The 19,170-nt window shown below is 45.2% G+C and overlaps 1 protein-coding gene across 1 annotated transcript in view; it reads right to left on the reverse strand.

Annotated features, from left to right (window-relative positions):
* Positions 1 to 18,439: 18,439 nt before the first annotated feature.
* GRID1 (glutamate ionotropic receptor delta type subunit 1) overlaps positions 18,440 to 19,170 on the reverse strand; it is a 737,595-nt gene continuing 736,864 nt past the window's right edge. Inside the window, exon 16 of the mRNA XM_037804973.1 lies at positions 18,440 to 19,116. Coding sequence (XP_037660901.1) covers positions 18,688 to 19,116 — 429 coding nt within the window. The 3' untranslated portion in view covers positions 18,440 to 18,687. The remainder of the gene's footprint in view (positions 19,117 to 19,170) is intronic.

The raw sequence follows: 19,170 nt of genomic DNA on the forward strand, positions 1-19,170 counted from the left end.
AAACATAGGAAAATAGGAATAGCGGGGAACTTCCTCTATTTGATAAAGAGCATCTATAACAGACACCTACAGCTAACATTATACTTGATGGTCAAAGACTGAATGCTTCATCCCTAGGATCAGGAAGAAGGAAAGGATATCTACTCTTAGTACTTTTATTCCACCAAGTCCTAGATGTTCTAGCTAGGGCAATAAGGTGAAAAAAAAAAGGGGAGGGGGGAATAAAAGGCATACTGATTGGAAAGGAAGAAATAAAACTGCCTCTATCTGCAGATGACATGATTGTCTACATGGAAAGTCCCAAGAAATATGCAAAAATTCCTATGTTAGTTAAGCAAGATAAACATTCAACTATCAGTTGTATTTCCATATACTAGCAATAAGCAAATGGACACCAAAATTAAAAATATAGTACCACTGATTTAAAAATGAAATACTTAACCATCAATCTAATAAAACCAGTTCATTTAGATCAAATGAGATCTAAATGAATGGCGAGACATAACACGTCCATTGATTGGGAGACTCAACATAGCAAAGACGTCAATTCTCCTCAATTGATATACAGGTGCAGTGTGATTCCTATTAAATTCCTGGCAAGAATTTTGTAGATATAGACAAGATTATTCTAAAATATATATGAAAAGGCAATGGAACCAGAAGAGATAAAATAACTTGTTAGAAGAATAAAGTGGGAAGGATAGGTCTGCCCAAATTAAAGATTTATTATGTGGCTACAGTAAGACTGTATGGTAGGTGGAGGATGCACACATATATCATCGGAACAGAACATAGAACCCTGAAATAGACCTACACAAACATCCAGCTGATTTTTGGCAAATGTGCAAAGCAATGCAATTGAGGAAATAAAGCCTTTTCAACAAATGGTACCAGAGCAAGAAAGCATCCTTAGGCCAAAAAATAAGAAGAAGAAGAAGAAACTCAACCTAAGTCTCAATTCTTACACAAAAATTAACTGAAAATATATCATAGATTTAAATGTAAAATGTAACACTCTGATATCAAAGCCCTAACAACAAAAGCACTATCTATAAAAGGAAATAAATTATACATTGGACTTCACTAAAAATTGTTGTTTGAAATACTCTGTAAAGAGGATAAAAAGACAAGCTACAGATGAAGAATGTGTCAACCACCTATCCAACAAATGACTTCTATCTTGAATATATAAAGAACTCTCAAAACTGAACAGTAAAAAAAAAACAAACTAGAAAACAGAAAAAAGACATGAACAAAAAATTACTTCAAAGAGGATAAACAGATCGCAAATATGCATATGAAAAGATGTTCAACATCATTAGCCATTAGGGAATGTAAATAAAACCACCATAAGATATCACTACAAACCTATCAGAATGACTAAATTAGAAAATAGTGATAATATCGAATGACAGTGAGGATGTAGAAACTGGATCGTTTGTACATGCTGGTGGGGATGTGAAAGGGTACAGCCACCCAGGAAAATAGTTGAGCAGTTTCTTAAAACAACCAAATGCGCAACTGCCATACAACCGAGTAATTTCACTCCTGGGCATTTATCTCAGAAAGATGAAAACTTGGGTTCACACAAAAACCTGGACACACATATCTACAGCAGCTTTCTTCATAATAACCCAAACCTAGAAACAACCCAGATGTCCTTCAACAGATGAACAGTTAAAACAGCCATGGCACATCCTTATCATGGAACGTTCTCAGCAATAAAAAGGATCATATGATCAATACACTCCACAATCTGGATCAATCTCCAGACAATTATGCTGAGTAACAAAAGTTAACCCCAAAAGATTACATACTGAATAACTCCACTTATATCACATTCTTAAAATAACAGAATTATAGGGATGGAGAAAAGATTAGCAGCTGCAGGGGTTAAAGAGGGGTGGGATAGAGGGAAGTGGATGTGGATATAAAAGAGCAACATAGGGATCTTTGTGGGTGATGGAACGTTCTGTATCTTGTCTGAATCAATGTCCATTTCCTGGTTGTGATATTGGACTCGAGTTTTGCAAGACGTCATTATTGGGGCAAACTGACTAAAGGGTACATGGGATCTCTCTGTATTATTTCTGACAACTGCCTGGGAATCCACAATTATCTCAAAATAAAAAGTTTAATGAAAAAAAGATGTTAAGTGAAGGGAGAGGAGATGTAGTCATGCATTTAAAAAGTGTGAACAGTTGGTAGCCAAAGTGAAGACTGAATTCGACAGAGAGACCTAGTAGGATATCCAGACCTCTTTGAGACTGGCGATCATGAATTTATAATGACAGCAATCTTCTCTGCTGGGCTTCTTTCATCCCCTGTGCTCCACTCTGTGTGCAGGCACAGGGAGAACATGTGGGTGGGTTTGTTCAGGATACAGATGCCACCAAACAGGTGAAACAATAGCAACAAACAAGGAATAATTTTTCTCAAATTCATCTTTGTTCTTTACATCCTCCCTGCACTGGCTTGGCTCAGGATCATGTTCTCACATTTCTGAGCTATGGCCGGCACCTGCTCACCTGCCATCCCCAATGCCACCCTTTTACCCATCCTGCTGCTTCACCCACTGCTAGACAGAACTTTAGGAAAAAGCAAACAGATCCAGGTTTTCCTCCACTTAAAACACTCTGATGGCTCCCATTGCCTGGGGAACTCTTTAGAGCAAGTGCAACTCATTCTGGCCTTTCCTCATCTCCTCTTTCAGGCCTTGTCCACCCTTCTCCCAGCTACATGTAACTCCTCAAAGCCCACCGAAACTTCCACAGGCTGCAGCCTTGCCTTGCCTTTTGCCAGCTGCCCTTCAAATTTCTAAACCCAGAAGAAACGATGTTTTCTGCAATACCCTGACAGCCCTTTATCCATAAGTCCACTACAGCTAGAGTGACCACATGACATGTCCTTCAGACAGAAACACTTTGAGAGTGAAAGGAGAATTAGTCATAATTCTGCTGGACAACAGGCATAAGCCTGGACCATCCTGGGCAAACTGTCTGCAAAGTCATCCTCATGATTACCTTACCGCAGTGTGCTTTGATATCCCCACATGCATTCCATGAGAGAAGGACGAGCTTCCATGCAGCCCCATATCCCTAGAATAAGCCAGTGCCCTGCAAATGATCATGCTTGATAAAGTTTGCTGCCCCTCCTGCTCATCCTGCCTCTCATTTATCTCTGTGATCTGTTCTTACCATTCAGTCCTTTCCAGGCCCTCCCACACCCCTGGGATCTCCCAGACTCTTCCAACAACGGGTGGGTTCAGTTTCCATTAAGCTCTGCAAGGGCAGGTCCAAAATGCCTCCAAAGGAACATTACTCAAAAACAAGAAGAGAAACTCCAGTATCTCAAACTAAATGTGCACTGAACATGATCCCAGGCTTGAGAACAGCTGCCACTGGGCCAATGGCTGTTGCACCCCAGTCGCTGCTCTGTCCAGTCTGTGCACCGCACCCCATCCCTCGGCCCCTTAAGTTCAAGACCCTGTACCTGCCTTGGTGTTGTTTCTGGGCTGGCTGAATCCACAGAGTGTTCCAGGCCCACCAGCTTTCAGAACTTGGCAGGGGCTTCTCTGCAGCTAAAAATCTCTGTCCCTGACACATCCTACCTTCATCCTGAAATCACTGGGGAACAATCAATTTCTTGACTGCTAGTTCTGTTATGACTGAGCTACCTCTTCCTGAAAGCAAGGGCCCTGGATGGAGCCCCAGTCCCAGACTGAAACACCTGCCTAGAGCTTCAATGTCTTTGAGACTAGGCCTGGTTCTTGAGACATCAGCTTACTAAGAGCACAGCAAGCTGTCCCCAAGCCTCACGGGCAAGTTCCAGCTAACTGTTGGCATCCAGCCCTCTGATATTGCTGGTTCTGCTCTTCCACATCACTGTGCTTTTTCCATCCATCAATGAGACACCTAAGATGAGCTATCACCTTCCAGCTTCCTAGGGCTTGCACTTTGTTGACCAGCCCTGAGCAGGACCTGCCTCCACATCTGATGCATTTCCTCTGTGGCCCCAGTGTGTGCTCGGTTCTAGCACCAGGCCCTGGACTCTGCTGCAATGCTCTGCCCGCTCTCAGTAATGAGACTCCTGTCTGTCCCTCTAGTCTAGAACCTGCCCTTCCATTTTGTGCTGCTGTGGGAAGGGATGTCTAGTGCAGTGGGTAAGAACAGACCTGGATGCTACATGAGCTTAAGCAGGTTTATAAAATCCCCCAGCTCCAGGATCTGACCTCACACTGTTGCTGTAAGGATTAAATGATGGGATGTAGGTGAATAGTTTAGCATAGCGCCTACTACTGAGTCATACTCAGTGTGTATGACCTACCCTCCATGACTTAGTCAAGCCACAATCTTTTCTGGATGAGAGTATGCTAGTACATGTTTTATAGCCAGCTCTCTGGATTAAATGAAGCCTTGAGGCAGGTGCTTGCCGAGTCCACAGTGATTTTGCATTCTTAACGCAATGTCATTGAATGTAGGGTTGAAAAGAGGGATGCACCATCAGTGCCTGCAAGCTGGTCAGAGCAGGCTCTAGCACATCAGCAACACTGGTGGACCACCCTGCCCCCGTGGGCCTGCCGTTCGCTGCCCATTTATGAGGACTCTTCCTTCTAATCCATGCCTAAGAAACTGCTTCCCCATGATCTGTCAGAGCAGCTACTTCCTTTGCTTTCCTGGGGGTGACTCTGGATAGAGCACATGGTTGTCTCACCTCTCCCACAATATATCACAGACAATTCTAATCTGCAGAAATATACGACGACTTCAATTATAGCTACAAGTCATCTCACGGTTTTGATGGTAACAGCTGATCTCCCAGAAGCTTCCAGTATTCTCTCCAGCATCTGTATTTCTGTCAAAGTTGCTATGAACACTTGTCCACAACTTTTACTTCTTCCAGGACTTCCACGCCCATCTATTAAGAACAATATTTCCAAGAAGAACAAGAAAAAATGAATAAAATAAAAACCCTGTCTGAAGGTGCTGGGGAGCAATTGAAGCAGCCAGGAGTAGAGGGCTACAATGCTGGGGAGAGCTGTGGGAGGACATCCCCCTGGCAATCACCGTTCTGATGGGCAGCAAGGCACTGAGAAGCCAGCCAGGAAACTGAGCAGAACCCAAGGATAAGAGCATCAGCTAAGCAGAGCTTTCTCCATCTCACAGAGCTGAGGAAATAAAAGTTGCAGGTTGGGCCACTCAGGGTAGGCAGGTCTTAAGGGGCCAAGATCGTAGAGAGAAATGGAGCATGGTGAAATGAGTGTCATAGCATGTGACAGTTTTCCTGGTGCTTCTTCTTAAGCTGTTCAGGAGAAGAGACCAAGAAAATGATGCAAAAAGGAACTGAGAAGCTGAGTAGCTGGAATATTATTTGGACATTATGATAGCATTATTATACAGAAGGGTTGAAGTTCTGAGATTTGCTAAAACATGGATGGAACATGAAAATATTATGCTGAAAAAAAATGAGCAAAGCACATAAGGACAAATGCTGTACGATTTCACGTACATGAAATATCTAGAAATAGAAAATTCACAGAGGCTTAAAGTAGATTAGGGGTTACCAGGAGATGGGGAGAGTTGTTGCTTGGTGGATAGAGAGCATCTGTAATTTTGGTAATTTTTACATAAAATTAATAATAATAAAAAAGAATATGTGCCATTAAGACTACTGTGCTCAAAATTCATTGGAACAAATTCTATTTTTTCTTCTGTATGGTTATGTTGGCAATTTTATTTACAACTAGGTTCATTTGTTTCCTTTTCAATAAAAGTTTAAGTATTTTTCCCCGTTATTATTAAAAAATAAATAAAAAAGCAATCCCACTGTGCTGGGGAGACAAAAATTGGAGATGAGAATGAGCCCATGAGGAGAGGGGTTTGTTACAAATTCCAGGTTTGGGGCTGTGATCCTGGAGGGCGGCAGCCTAGGAGGGGGTGAGTCAGGAGCAGAAGGAAGAACTGAAAGGCAGCCGTACGTCAGCTCAGCCCCTGGCTGCCTGAGGGATCTGTCCCCTTGAGGCTGCCTGCAGTAAGATAGGGTGAATTGTCTCTGGAAAGCATCTTACCAATCTGAGGCTCTGCAATTTTTCATACACAGTGTCCAACTTTCAGCTAGAAAATTACCAGGCATGAAAGAAACATGAGCAATAGGAAAAAAAACGATATAAATAGACCCATAGGTGATCTAGACATTTGGACAAAAAGAAAAAGAAGGGAAGAGATGCGATAGGTCATAAAACAGCTAGGCTGAAAAAGGTAGTTTTAAAAAGGAAAAGGATGGCAAAAAGCAGAAAAGAGACAAAGGGCCATATGGATTTTTTTTAAGTCTAAATACATGAAAGAAAAGAAAGCGAGAATAGCCTATATTTTATGAAAACTGATAAATGACAACAACCTATAAATGCAGGAAATTTTGAAAATTCAAGTGAGAGAAAACTGCTCTGAAGCACATCACAGTAAAATTGCTTAAAACCAAGGACCAAGAAAATTCTGAAGAACATCCAGAGGTGAAAAAAAAAAGACATATTACTTTTGAAGGAACACAATAATACTAAGTGACTTCAACAGAAACTATGGAAGCTGGCATTTGGAACCCAGTGAAAATGTCCTTTGACAGTAAAAATGAAATAAAGGTATATTTCCAGTCTCCCCCCAAGAAGAGGGTATGAAATTTGTCACCAGAAAACCAAAAGCAAGAGGAATTCTTAAGAGAGCTATTCTCCCAGAAGAAAAATAATTTCAGTAAAAATAGAATCACAGAACAAGAAATAAAGAGACAGAAAGGAGAGGAATATGATTTGATAAGTCAAAATGATTACTGACTATAGATAACAATAATAATTTCTTGTCTGAAAAATATATATAGAATAAAGATAAATGACAATAATAAAAGGCAGGAGAGGGTTAAATGGAGGGAAAGTATTGTGTTCACAGCTCTGGAGTAATTCCTTTCAAAATGAGAGTATCTAAGAAAGTGTAACTAACAAGCTCACAGAGAGAGGATTTTGAATAATAAAACATTACCTTCACTACTAAGAAGGCAAAAAAGAAGAAAAGTAATATAGACTAAGTGGGACAAATAGAAAAAAATAGTAAATTTATAGATATAATTCCAAATCCATCAGTAATTACATTGAATGTGAGTGGACTGATTACTGCAATTAAAGATACAATTACCATACTAAATTATAACACACGCTCACACACACACACGCACACACAACTTTAATCTGATTCTACAGACGCACCTTAAATACAAGGACACAGAAAAGTTGAAAGCAAAAGAATGGAAAGGAGTCAAATTTCCCAAAGTTTATCTATGGATTCACTGCAGTTTCAATCAAAATCTCAAGAGGAGTTTTGTGGAAATGAAGGTGGTGTTTCTAAAATTTATGTGGAGATGCCAACAGCTGACTTATACTACCAGATATCAAGACTGATTACAAAGCCACAGTAAATAAGAGAGTGTGTTATTTGTGCAAAAATAGACAAGAAGACAAATAGGACAGAATATGAAAACAGGCCAAAGCACCCAAGAGCTCTTGATTTATGATAAAGCTGACTAGGCAACGTAGTGGAAAAGGACTTTTTTCTATGACTGTTGCTAGGATAACTGAATACCCATATTAAGACAAAAAATATTGCAGCCTATATCTCAAATCATAGTCTAAAATCAGTTTCAGGTGAATTGTAGATGAAAATGTGGAAGGCAAAGCAAAAATTTCCCAAAGAAAACACAGGAGAGTATATTCATGACCTGGGTCAGGTAATGCTTTCTGAAACAGGACACACAAAGCATTGAGGATAAGGGGGAAATTGGTACATGAACCTATACATAAATTAGGGAATTCTGTTTATCAAAAGATACCGTTAGTAGAGGGTGAAAGGGCAAGAAATGGCGTTTAAGAAGACAGCGCAATGCAAGAGAGTATTCAAAAAAACAGGAGTAAAAGGCTCAAACTCATTCGCCATCAAGAAAGCAAAAATTAAAAACCCTCCCACTAGAATGGCTAACCTTAAAATGTCCGACAACACCAGCGCTAGTGAGGATGTAAAACTACTACAACTCTCAGTACAATTATTTTTGAAAACTTTTTAGCAGTAGCTACATAAAGTAGAACATATGCAATGCCTCTGACACAGCAATTCAACAGAAAGGCATGCATAAATTCACCAAAAGGCAGGTGCAAAAAATATTCTGGGGCATTATTTCCAATATCCCAAGATGAAAAGAAACCCAAAGTCTATCTGCAGCAAAATGCATAAATCGTGGCATATTCATACAATGAAATATTTTACATCAAAGAAAATGAGCTTCATACAGAAATGCAGACAATCTCAAGAATCAATGTTGAACAAAAGAGGCCAGACCAAAAAAAGAATACTTTGTTCCTTCTCCTTATACATATTTCACAAACAGGTGAAATTAATCAATGGTTACAGAGCTTATGGCGGGTGGTAACTTCGGAGTTCCCGCAGTGTTGACTGGGAAGGTGAACAAAGAGGCTTCTGCAGGGCAGGTTTGTTCCATTCTTCATTGGCAGGTTATATAGGAATGCTCAACTTATTAAAATGAATCAATCTGTACACTTACAATGTGTGCACTTATGTTATGTTTAAAATATGTGGCCCTGCAGATAATAAAAAATATATTTACAGCCTCCCCCTCCCCAGTCCCAAGGATCTGGGGGAAAGTGAGGATGTGTTGGACATCCTCACCTGGACTGGTGTTGATGTTGTCACAAACATTGGGACTGGCGGTTTGATGTGCTGAGCCCTCAATCATGGGACTTGCCCTTATGAAGCTCGTTACTGCAAAGGAGAGTCTAAACCCGCATATAATTGTGCCTAAGAGTCTCCCCCTGAGTACCACTTTGTTGCTCAGATGTGGCCCTCTCTCTCTCTAACTGAGCCATCTCGACAGGTGAACTCGCTGCCCTCCCCCCCTACGTGGGACCCGACTCCCAGGGGTGTAAATCTCCCTGGCAATGCAGAATATGACTCCCGGGGATGAATGTGGACCCGGCATCGTGGGACTGAGAGTATCTTCTTGACCAAAAGGGGGATGCAAAATGAGACGAAATAGTTTCAGTGGCTGAGAGATTTCAAATGGAGTCGAGAGGTCACTCTGGTGGACATTCTTATGCACTATATAGATAACACCTCTTAGGCTTTAATGTATTGGAATAGCTAGAAGTAAATACCTGAAACTAACAAACTCCAACCCTGTAGTCTGGACTCCTGAAGACAATTATATAATAATGTAGATTACAAGGGGTGACAGTGTGATTGTGAAGAACTTGTGGATCACACCCCCTTTATCTAGTGTATGAATGAGTAGAAAAATGGGGATAAAAACTAAAGGACAAATGGGGTGGGCTGGGGGGACAATTTGGGTGTTCTTTTTTCACTTTTATTTTTTATTCTTGTTCTGGTTCTTTCTGATGTAAGGAAAATGTTCAGAGATAGATTGTGGTGATGAACTCATAACTATGTTATCATACTGTGGACAGTGGATTGTGTACCATGGATGATTGTATGGTGTGTGAATGTATTTCAATAAAACTGAATTTAATAAAAAAAATATATATATATGTGGCCCTGGTAGCCAGGCTTTTTGCAATGATTATTCCTACTCTAATGCTGGTCATCGATTGAACACGTGCTATGTGCCAGTTACTGATGGTGGCACTAGGTGATTTTTTCCAAGTATTCTTAACCATCCCTTGAGACTGGATTGCTGCTGTCATAGAGAAGATGTGCAAACGGATGTTCAGAGCAGTTAAGTGATTGCCCCTGAACTTAAAGCTAGAAAATGGCAGAAGCTGACTTCAAAAGCACACCTTTCTGATTCCAACACACTGCCTCCTGTGAGACTCACTCTCTTGGTATCCTTTGGGGATCCATTCAGAAGAGTGGGTTCCAGACCCAGTGTAGTGCTTTGCAGGGTACAGACCCTCTACCCAACTGTGGTGAAGGCACAGGATCCCAAGTACACCACCCAGCCTTCCCTTATCCACAAGCTTGCAAAGCCTAGTGGCCGAGATCCAGAGCTGGGGAGGTGACCCTGTATCTGACCGTACGTGGTGTCTGTACCTTCTGGACACGTGGGGCAATTCAGGCTGGAAGGAGCACAGGTTATTTATTTAGGAGCACCTTGACCAAGTCACATAATTACCCTTGAGGATCACGTTCTCCCTTTCTCTAAAAGGAATTTCTTCATTTTCCAGTGGAGGAAATGAGTTCATTCTCCTAGGGCATGTAGGCGCACAATCCAAGTGAGTCCTTGTCCTTTCCCCTCTGGGTCCAGCTGTATCTATCCTTCATTTCTCTCCCTCACCCCTCTCCTCCATATCCACTCCCCATCCTTCTCCATCCAGCCTGCTCTGTGTCTGGGAAGTTGGTCAGTGGGCTCATTTGCCGTCTGCTGCTTGGACTCACGGGAGATTCGAGGGAGGGGAAAGTGATGTCATCTCAAGGGATGAATAAGAATACTTGGAATAAAGCTTGCTCTTGGGGGTTCACCATAGGATGGCTCCATCCCTGGAGGCTCAAAGGAAAGTCTCAGCTCAGTTTGAGCAGCCCTTCCCCCACACCCTCTCTGCCAGTTAGAAAATCTGCTCCTCCACCTCCTTTTGTCTTAAGCTGGTAACAGAGTACTGTGGCTTCTAGCCCAAGCTTCTCCATCATCCCATGTACATCATCTCTCTGTATGGTCCCTCTCCTCAAAGTCCTCGGGTTCAATGTTTCTTCTCTTTCTTACCAGACAGGACCTTTACTGATAAAGCAGCTTGCTCTGACATTTTTTCTTGAATGTGAGAAGTACCTTCTACATGAGACAGCCTAGCTTGTCCAGACGACAAGCTGTTGAATGAGGAAGATCCACCGGCTGTGGGTTTCAGGCTGGAGGTAGAAGCAGAAGCTAAAAATCAGGCACAGAGTAAAGGTAAAATAATCTCATAATACATGCTCTTGTCACTCCAAATGTATGCACCTACCGTTCCCACGAAACACAAGGTTGGGTCCTACCTCAGAAACAAAGGGCCATCTCCCAGGAAGCCCCCGAGGGTCTGGGGTTTTGTAGAAATATATGGCCATGGACCTCACCCTCAGACTAAATTCTGGAGCACTCCTCCGTGCCTCAAGCAGCCTTGGAGGCGCTGCCCCTCAGTCTTCCATTCATTATGGGGGCACCTACAAGCCAGGCACTTACACATTGACTGAAAAGCTCACAATCAAACCAGTATTTTCTGGGTGAGTTAGGCTGCTTTTCCTTTGTTTTCTGAGAACAATCAGAATTAGCTCCAAGCAGGACAGGGATGGGGCACCTAGCACCCCAATTCTAGGGATGGACAAGGAAATGCTGCTCTCCCTAGCTCCATGGGTGACTCTGCCTCTGGCCCAAGCAGGACGGAAGTGGCCCTTGAGTGAATACAACAAAATGAGAGGGTGAGCCAAGCTCAGAGGCTCAACGGTTGACTCTGCAAGGAGCTGCAGCAGGGACGCACCGTGTCACCAAAGCTGCCGGTTATGAGAGAGCCCACCTGCACTGTCACCGATCCTCCCAACAGCTCAGGACTTGTGTCCCCTTCCTGCAGGTGAGGGCGTGGAGAAGGAGCAAAGCTACCATCTGGTGAGTGGCAAAGCCAGATTTTTTTCCCAGGTGCATCTATCTGATCCCCACTTGGTAACTATTGGATGAGCAGAAAGCCACGCTGCCTTCCCTGAGCTTCACTTGGATCCACCTTAAAGAAGAAGGAAAGCAACTGACTTTCAAGAGGCAAAGGTGAAAATGCCTTCAGGATCTAGGTAGGTCCCACACGAGGCTTAGATGTCAGAGATAGACAGCTTATAAACTGGAATAACTATTCTAAAAACCATAGATTCCAGATAGCTCTGTGGAATTATTCTCATCACCTCAAATCCAAGATCACATGGCTGGAATGTCCAGAGCGAAATTCAAAACGGGGTCTAACTAATTTTATTGACTCTCAGCATTTGTCCATCTGGACAGCTTGAGGACTGAGGCGCATAAAGACCCACTGCTCTCCAACCCCTGCTCCTGTCCTCCTTCTCAGAAGCCAGGCCTAGAAGAACTTGACAAGCACTAATAGATGTGTCCCAGGCATGATTTTGACACTTTCATGTGCAAAGTAGTAACACCGGGCCTGGGTTGGCAGCACAGTCTCTGGGTGCAGACTGCCTGGCCCTCAAATCCTTTCTCCCACATTTAAACAAGTCACTGAACTTTTCTGAGCCTCCTTTTACTCATCAGCAAATGTGCCCAGTAATTGTGGGAGCAAATGAGATGATGTAGGGAGAACTCTGGCACCCAATAAACATTCAGTAACTTCCAGCTCTCTTATGGATTTCTCACAAAAGACAAAGAGGTAGATATTAGGATCACCAATGTATAAACAAAGCAGTGAGTGTCAAAGAAGTAAGGCAATGCATCTAAGATGTCACAGCCCATACGTACCAGAAGTAGGATTCAAGCTCAGACCTTCCACTTTAGATATCAGTTCTTTTGCCTGATCCTTACCACCTGCCGTGCACACTGGAGTCTGGGAATCAGCATCACCCGATTGCCCCTGCACCAGGCAAAGTACCTGCCAGTAGGGCTTTCCCACCTCTGGATCCAAACCCAAGGTCCCTACCTGCAAACCATTTCCCATACTTCCTCCTCCGGCTACTATTCTGTAACAGTTCTCCTCTTTAGAGCTTCTCTGGGTGGGGAATGAGATGAGATTACACAACGTGAACTCTAACATTGAAGGGGGAGGAGGGGGCACAGGGGTTGCCTGACACCCAACTCTCAAGAGCAGATGAAGTTTTTATTTGAGAACTTTAAGAACATGTTGAAAGATATGGAGCTTGCTCCTGGAAAAAGCACACATGCATCATATATGTGCACCCAGGTTTTTGCAAATAATTTCAGAAAGTTCTCAGGTGCTTCTGAGGTCTATCCTGGGACTTAATGGACTTCTGCAGAAGGAGAGGGTGCTCTTTGGCCAGGCAAGGGCGAGAGGTAGCCCTGGCCATGCATCCTGCCTGGCTGAGGACAGCTTTAGGCTCACGGGACCCTGGCCCAGACTCCCTGCTAGGAGGGACCCTTCTGGCCTGGGGTTGCCACAGCCCCTGTGGGTGTGCACAAGCAGGTACTCACTGATACTCTCTGAAGCCACAGGAGAGGAGGCAGCAGGTGTGGAGGCTGAGGAGCTGCTGGGGCTGGGCTGAGCCCGGGGCAGAGAAGGACAGCAGGGTCCCAGTGGCCAAGGCCCAGCCGCGCTCCCTCCCCAGGGCGAACCAGCTGTGCGGCAGGAGCATGCGCCTTGGAGTCGGACGGAAGAGGAAGTGTGAATCCCCGCACTATCGTTTGTCAGTGTTGGGACCATGCTTTCTTCAGTCTCAGTTTCCCTGTCTTTCACTTTTGGATAATTATTTCTACCTCACAGGGCTGATCTGAGAATGAGAGTGCATTTACAGGTAAAGGATATAGTACAGTCCCTGGAACACAGTGCCTGATCAATAAATGGTGCAGCTGAAAGGATGTGATTATGGGTATTCTTAATCAGAAACAATTAGGGTGCCTTGGAGAATGCTTGGGCCTTCTTTGCACATTTCAGGGATTCTGGTTGCAAATCAGGAGGATTTCAGAGCTGGAGTTCTGGCGACAGAGGCGAGTTCCCCTGTGCACACCGGGCCTTCTGGCAGGAGAGAGGCCACTTGTGCAGGCAGAGGGTCCCCCACCACCGTGGCGGCTGATTGCAGATCACCGCTTAGCTGATTGTTACATTGAGACTGTGCCCTGGGCTTGGAAGGGCTGAGACAGCCTCTTTTATCTCCCTGAATCCATTTTCCAGATCTGATGACTGGACTCAACCTGCTTGCATCACCCACGCACATTGCTGTGTGTTTTTAAACTCTGTTGTGCCTGATATGCTGAGTGTGCCTGCATGGACTTTGGTGGTGTGTGTGCGTGTGTGTTTGTGCATATGCATCTCTGTATACTTATCTTGTGTGTCACTAAGTCTCAGTGCATTGGTGAGTGTTTTGATTCCAGTAGAGCTTGGACACCTGGTTGCCCTGGCAACTGTACATTTGGATCTGCCAGCTGATGCGCTCTCCAGGAGTCACATTTGGCCACTCACCCTGAGAGACTGGGCCTGGCTTGTACGATCCTCTTCCAGATCCCAGCCATTGCAAATTTCAGTAGCTGGCATCTTTCTTTCTGCAGAGAGAAACCCTCCCCTCCCTGGAGCTCAGTGCCCAGTGCTAAATTCAGAGGTGAGAGAATGGAAAGCTGGTGGGCTGGTCAGAGATGATTATCCCTCCTCCTCTGAATTAGGTGACTACTAGCTCACCTTATTTATCTGGAGTATGTACATGTCTCTCGTAACCTCTTCTGACTAAATACCCCTGAAAGGGAAAAAGCAATGATTAAAGTTATTGGCCCAGGAAGGTGTTGCCTATCTGCAGTTTCCTGGTATGAAGTGTGAAAATAATAAGAATCAAGCATAATTCATTGAATAAAAGCAATGAATGCTGTTAAATAAAAGAATGTTTTGATTATTAAAATATTATATCTAATATGCATAATATTAGGAAAAGAAATGCTGTCTCTTTTATTGTACCCATGACAAGGAAAGGTCAGTTAAAATTTTTTGAGTTCTCATCTAATCTTGCGTTGCCAAAGCTAGAAGCACAAGACTTTGTTATGACATAAATGCTAGTTAATTCATGAATATGCACTTATGAGGGTGAAAGGAGAGTTTATCAAGAAAGTTTGCTGAAAATGAAGGTGACGGCACATGATTAAGTAGCTCCTAGCCTTGGAAGGTGACACAAAGACCCAAATCATCTGATCCGACATTGTCCATCTCTATCATTAGTACATGAAAAGGCCTAGGATATAGGAACTAAATATCCCTTCCCTGTCATTCCAGAACTTAGGCCTAAGGTCTTTTCTTCCGGTGGATGTTCTTGGTCTAAGTATGGAACTAGTTGCACTTTGGCAAGATTTGGGGTCTTTAGAAACCAGAAGATCTTCACTAAGAAAACGTAGCCCTTCAGGGATCCTGCTGCTGCTCTCCACCATCACATCCTCACATGGCCTGTCTGTTCAGATGATCTGGAAATGCCGGCCAGACACCCCTTTCCCCCAACACTGGAGGAGCCTGTCACTGGAACAGGGGCAGAAAAACAAGGGCAGGGCTCTCTCTACTCAGCCCATAGAATTTGAGGTCTTGGTCACTTGTTTAGCCCAAGACTGATATAAGGTTGCCCGAGGTCCAGAAGTCAAAGGGGGACTTTCATTGCCAGGCAATGGGTGGGGCTGGAGAGCATGCACCAGTGGGTCCAGGGCTCAGGCTGGGGGTCCTGGGCTGAGGGGGGTGACAGAGCCCATGGGGCTGTCATCAGAGAATGGTACCCACAGTCCCTGTGAAGATCAAACATTGAGAAGCCAACTGTGGGCCTCCAAGGATGACACCCCCTTAGCCCCAAGGCCTAAGCACAGAAGCCGCTTACCTGAGGTCAGGAGGGAATGTGGGGATGAGAGATGAAACCAAATCAGCTTACATTTAGAAGAATGTTCTTTCCACTGGACTGTGGGAATGCTCCTCCATGTTCATGAGCCAATTCTCTGCTAAGAATCTTCCCAGAACTTACATTTTACAGGAAACTTAAGTTGACCAAAAATTAGAATCACGTCACTCCCACTGTCCCTTGGCCAAGGTTGAGGGGAGTCTGGATACACCCTGGGAAGGAAGCTTCACCCCCACCCCAGGCATACCGGAGTCCCACGTAGACACAATGCCCCAAACCATGCCGAACGGACGGAGTCCCCTCCCAGACTCAGCAAGCCGGGGACCTGCACACAGCGTCCCTGTGCCCCAGAGAATAAGAGGGTAGGGAGTAGACTCAAGTTTTATTATTAAACAAATTTAATCCAAATGCCGATTATTATTTGCAGTGTCTGAAGGCACAAAATATACCTAAAATGTATGGAATATCTAAACAGAGTTATAAATCCAAAGAGCAAAGCATGGAAAAAAAGATACATTCTGAGCTGACACAGAAATTCAAGTTGGGAAGATTTTTTTTTCCTAGAGAACTTGCTTGAACACCAATCATTTACCCTCATGCCAAGGGTAGTCAATTAAAAAAAAAGAACAATTAACAGGGTGAAAAGCAACACCATGAGGTGTTAAGGTATTTTATAAGCAGGACACTTTACCCTCAAAGAAGGTGTGTACTCTTACTATTTCTCTCTCTCTCTCTCTCTCTCTCTCTCTCTCTCTCTCTCTCTCTCTCTCTCTCTCTCTCTCCCTCTCTCTCTCTCTCTCTCTCCATCTCTCTCCTGATCCTGACACCCAATCTAAGCAAAGCTATCCAAAAAGACATCCATGGATACCCCAGAAGACAGGTCATTTTGGGGACAAACAGACTTGGATGCAAGATAAGGCAGTGAGACCAGAGTTTGATTAAAAAAATAGAGTGATACATATGAAAAATTGACCATCCAAGGCAAGGCCACCCAAAGTGCCGATGGTAAGAAAACAGAGCCAGCCCCATCTTGGGGTAACAGTAGCCCCCCCACCCCCGCAGCACCCCAGGCTTTCCCGTACACGTGTGCAGGCTCCAGGCTCCATATGCTCTGGTTGGAGAAGCGTCAGCGGATCGTATTGGTAGAACTAATATCAGGCCATCCTCGGCATCCAGAAATAAATAACATAATTATAAACACTCCCCTCCTCGGGGTGCTTTAGTTGCCAGTTTGCAGCAGTCATTCCTTACTGCTCAGTCAGGCCGCTGGGGACTTTCGGAAAGAAATCAATCCTGGACTAGTTATCGCCCTCATAAATACATCTCGCAGGCAACTCTAGAAGGCAATAGAGGAGGCAATCGATGGGGCTTTTTATTTCTCCATAACCACTGCCCCACACTCCCAGCTCCCTGACTGCTTCTGGGGGAGGGGTGAACCGTCTTCTCTCCGGGCCGAAGTGGGTTGTGTTCTCCATCCTGGCCGGTTAACACAGCAGAATCGCCTTTGTCTTCCTGAGGAGAGTTGCTGAATTAATGCAGCTCAGATCACTCAAATGACTCTGCTCCTAATGGGTATTTCTCTGGTTCTAGAGTTTAATTGCCCCAGAAAGGGCAATGCAGGAGGGTGGGGCAGGTAGGTTTTCCTATCCTTAAGAAATGGGGTTTCCCAGCAGATTTGCAAGCTCAGAAAAGGTCCTCTGAATCTCACACAAGAGGCTCCCAGCCAAGAGGGCCGGCGCTTTGGGCTGGGACTCTGCTTGAGCCCTTCTGGTCTGGAGAAGGTGCTAACACAGGGAGTGGGTGAGCGCTGGGTTCCAGCCCTGTTTGGCAGGCTGCCTGCAGGTTTTAAGACCCAGAGACAGCCCTTTACTCCTTGGGCTGCAAACAGCTTCCCTGGGATGGGCATTACTGCTCTCCACAGCACGCAAAGGTAAGCCGAGGCCTCACTCCCTGACATGAGCCAACCTGGTCCCCTCTATCTCTTCCCCGGCAGGCTCATCCCCTAGAGTATGAAGCCTGCTCACCTGGGGCAACCTCCCTCTCCTTCCAGCAGTATCCTTTCACCTTAAACCACGATGCTTTTACTCTTTTTGTCTGGGACCCTTCTTTCCTCCCTTCACCTGGGACCACAGATCCCAAACCAGAGGGGACGGTTTCTCTCCACCTGGCCTCACACTCCACCTCCTCACCTGGTCCAGACAACCACACCTGGCATCTCCCTGTCCCCATGGACCTTTTTACCAGGCTCAAGCTCACCTCTGCCCAGCCTCTCTGAGGCAATGAAGGGGCCTGCCTTCCTTTCCCCATTGCTCTACCACTTACCCTAACGAAGGTGCAAGTCAAGGCCAAGAGGATGACACGGCTGCATATCTGCATCCGAATCCTCAGAGACGGCTGCCTCAGGATGGGTGGCTACTCTCGGATCCCTGGGGCACATGCACAGAATGGTAGTGTGGCCAACTTGTCCTCAATTGCCCAGGATCATTCAGGTTTTAAAACTGAAAGTTCTACATTCTGGAAACTTCCTCAGTCCCGGGCAAACGGGAACCGCTGATCACCCTAGAGCACAGTGACCCAGCAGGCAAGGCCAGCGCTGGCTTGGGCTCACCCTTCCCCTTACTGCAGTGTCAGGGACCAACAGAAGAACCAGGGGCCAGGAGCGAAGGGCCAGCAGGAAGCCAGTGGCACAACAGCAAGCAGCATGGGGGCCTCTTCTACAGGGACCAGCTCAGCCTCTCTGCCCCTCACCCCCGGCAGGAGGGGGCTCCTTCTCTGACCGCCTCACCTGTCCTCAGAAGGACCCAGGAACAGGGGGCTTCTTTGGCACTTCAGAATGATCACAAGTAATTTGCCTTTTTATTCATATAGAACAAAATTTACAAAGTCATTCATACAGTTTTTGTGTGATTTTTTTTTTACTGACTTCGAAAATTGGGAATATTCAAAATACACTTTTACCCCACTCCATTCTGTCATTATTTACACATATGTACAAGAAAAACATAAGAGTCTTTGTGTGTGTGTGTGTGTGTGTGTGTGTGTGTGTGTGTGTGCGTGTGGTTCGTGTGGCTGATTTCTGGTATTAAAAAGCTCTGCTGGTCGGGTAGGTGGGTGGGCGGGCAGGAGGACAGCGGTGCGGTCAGATGGAGGTGCCGTGGGAGGTGTCCAAGGCCTCGGGAAGGACGCCTCCTGGCACAGGCTGAAAGGACAGTGGGATGGGGGTCTTCACCGGGCTCTGGCGGAACAGCCCCCCGTTGGGCGACCTGTGTTTGCACTGCATGGAGGGCATGGTGGCCGAGCTGCTCAGCGGCAGCGGCAGGTTGCTGCTGGGCCCCGAAGACAGTGTCCGGCTGGTGCCGTGGCCGCCCTGCTCCGGCAGAAACGTGCTGACCGACAACTGGGTGTTCTGGTACTCCCGCGTGGGCTCCAGGGCCTGGCCGGGCGCCAGGCCCCCCATCTCCAGGGCCGAGAGCTCGATCGATGCTGGGGAAATCTGCTTGTGAGCAATGTCTTCATCCATTAGGCTGTTCATGCGCCGGTGGACCTGCTCCAGATTCACTTCTTTGTCCTGGAGGGAAGCACAGGAAGGTCCTGTCAAGCCCTAACATGAGTTCAAACTGGC

Source organism: Choloepus didactylus, chromosome 15, assembly GCF_015220235.1.
Source record: "Choloepus didactylus isolate mChoDid1 chromosome 15, mChoDid1.pri, whole genome shotgun sequence".
Lineage (NCBI taxonomy): Eukaryota > Metazoa > Chordata > Mammalia > Pilosa > Megalonychidae > Choloepus > Choloepus didactylus.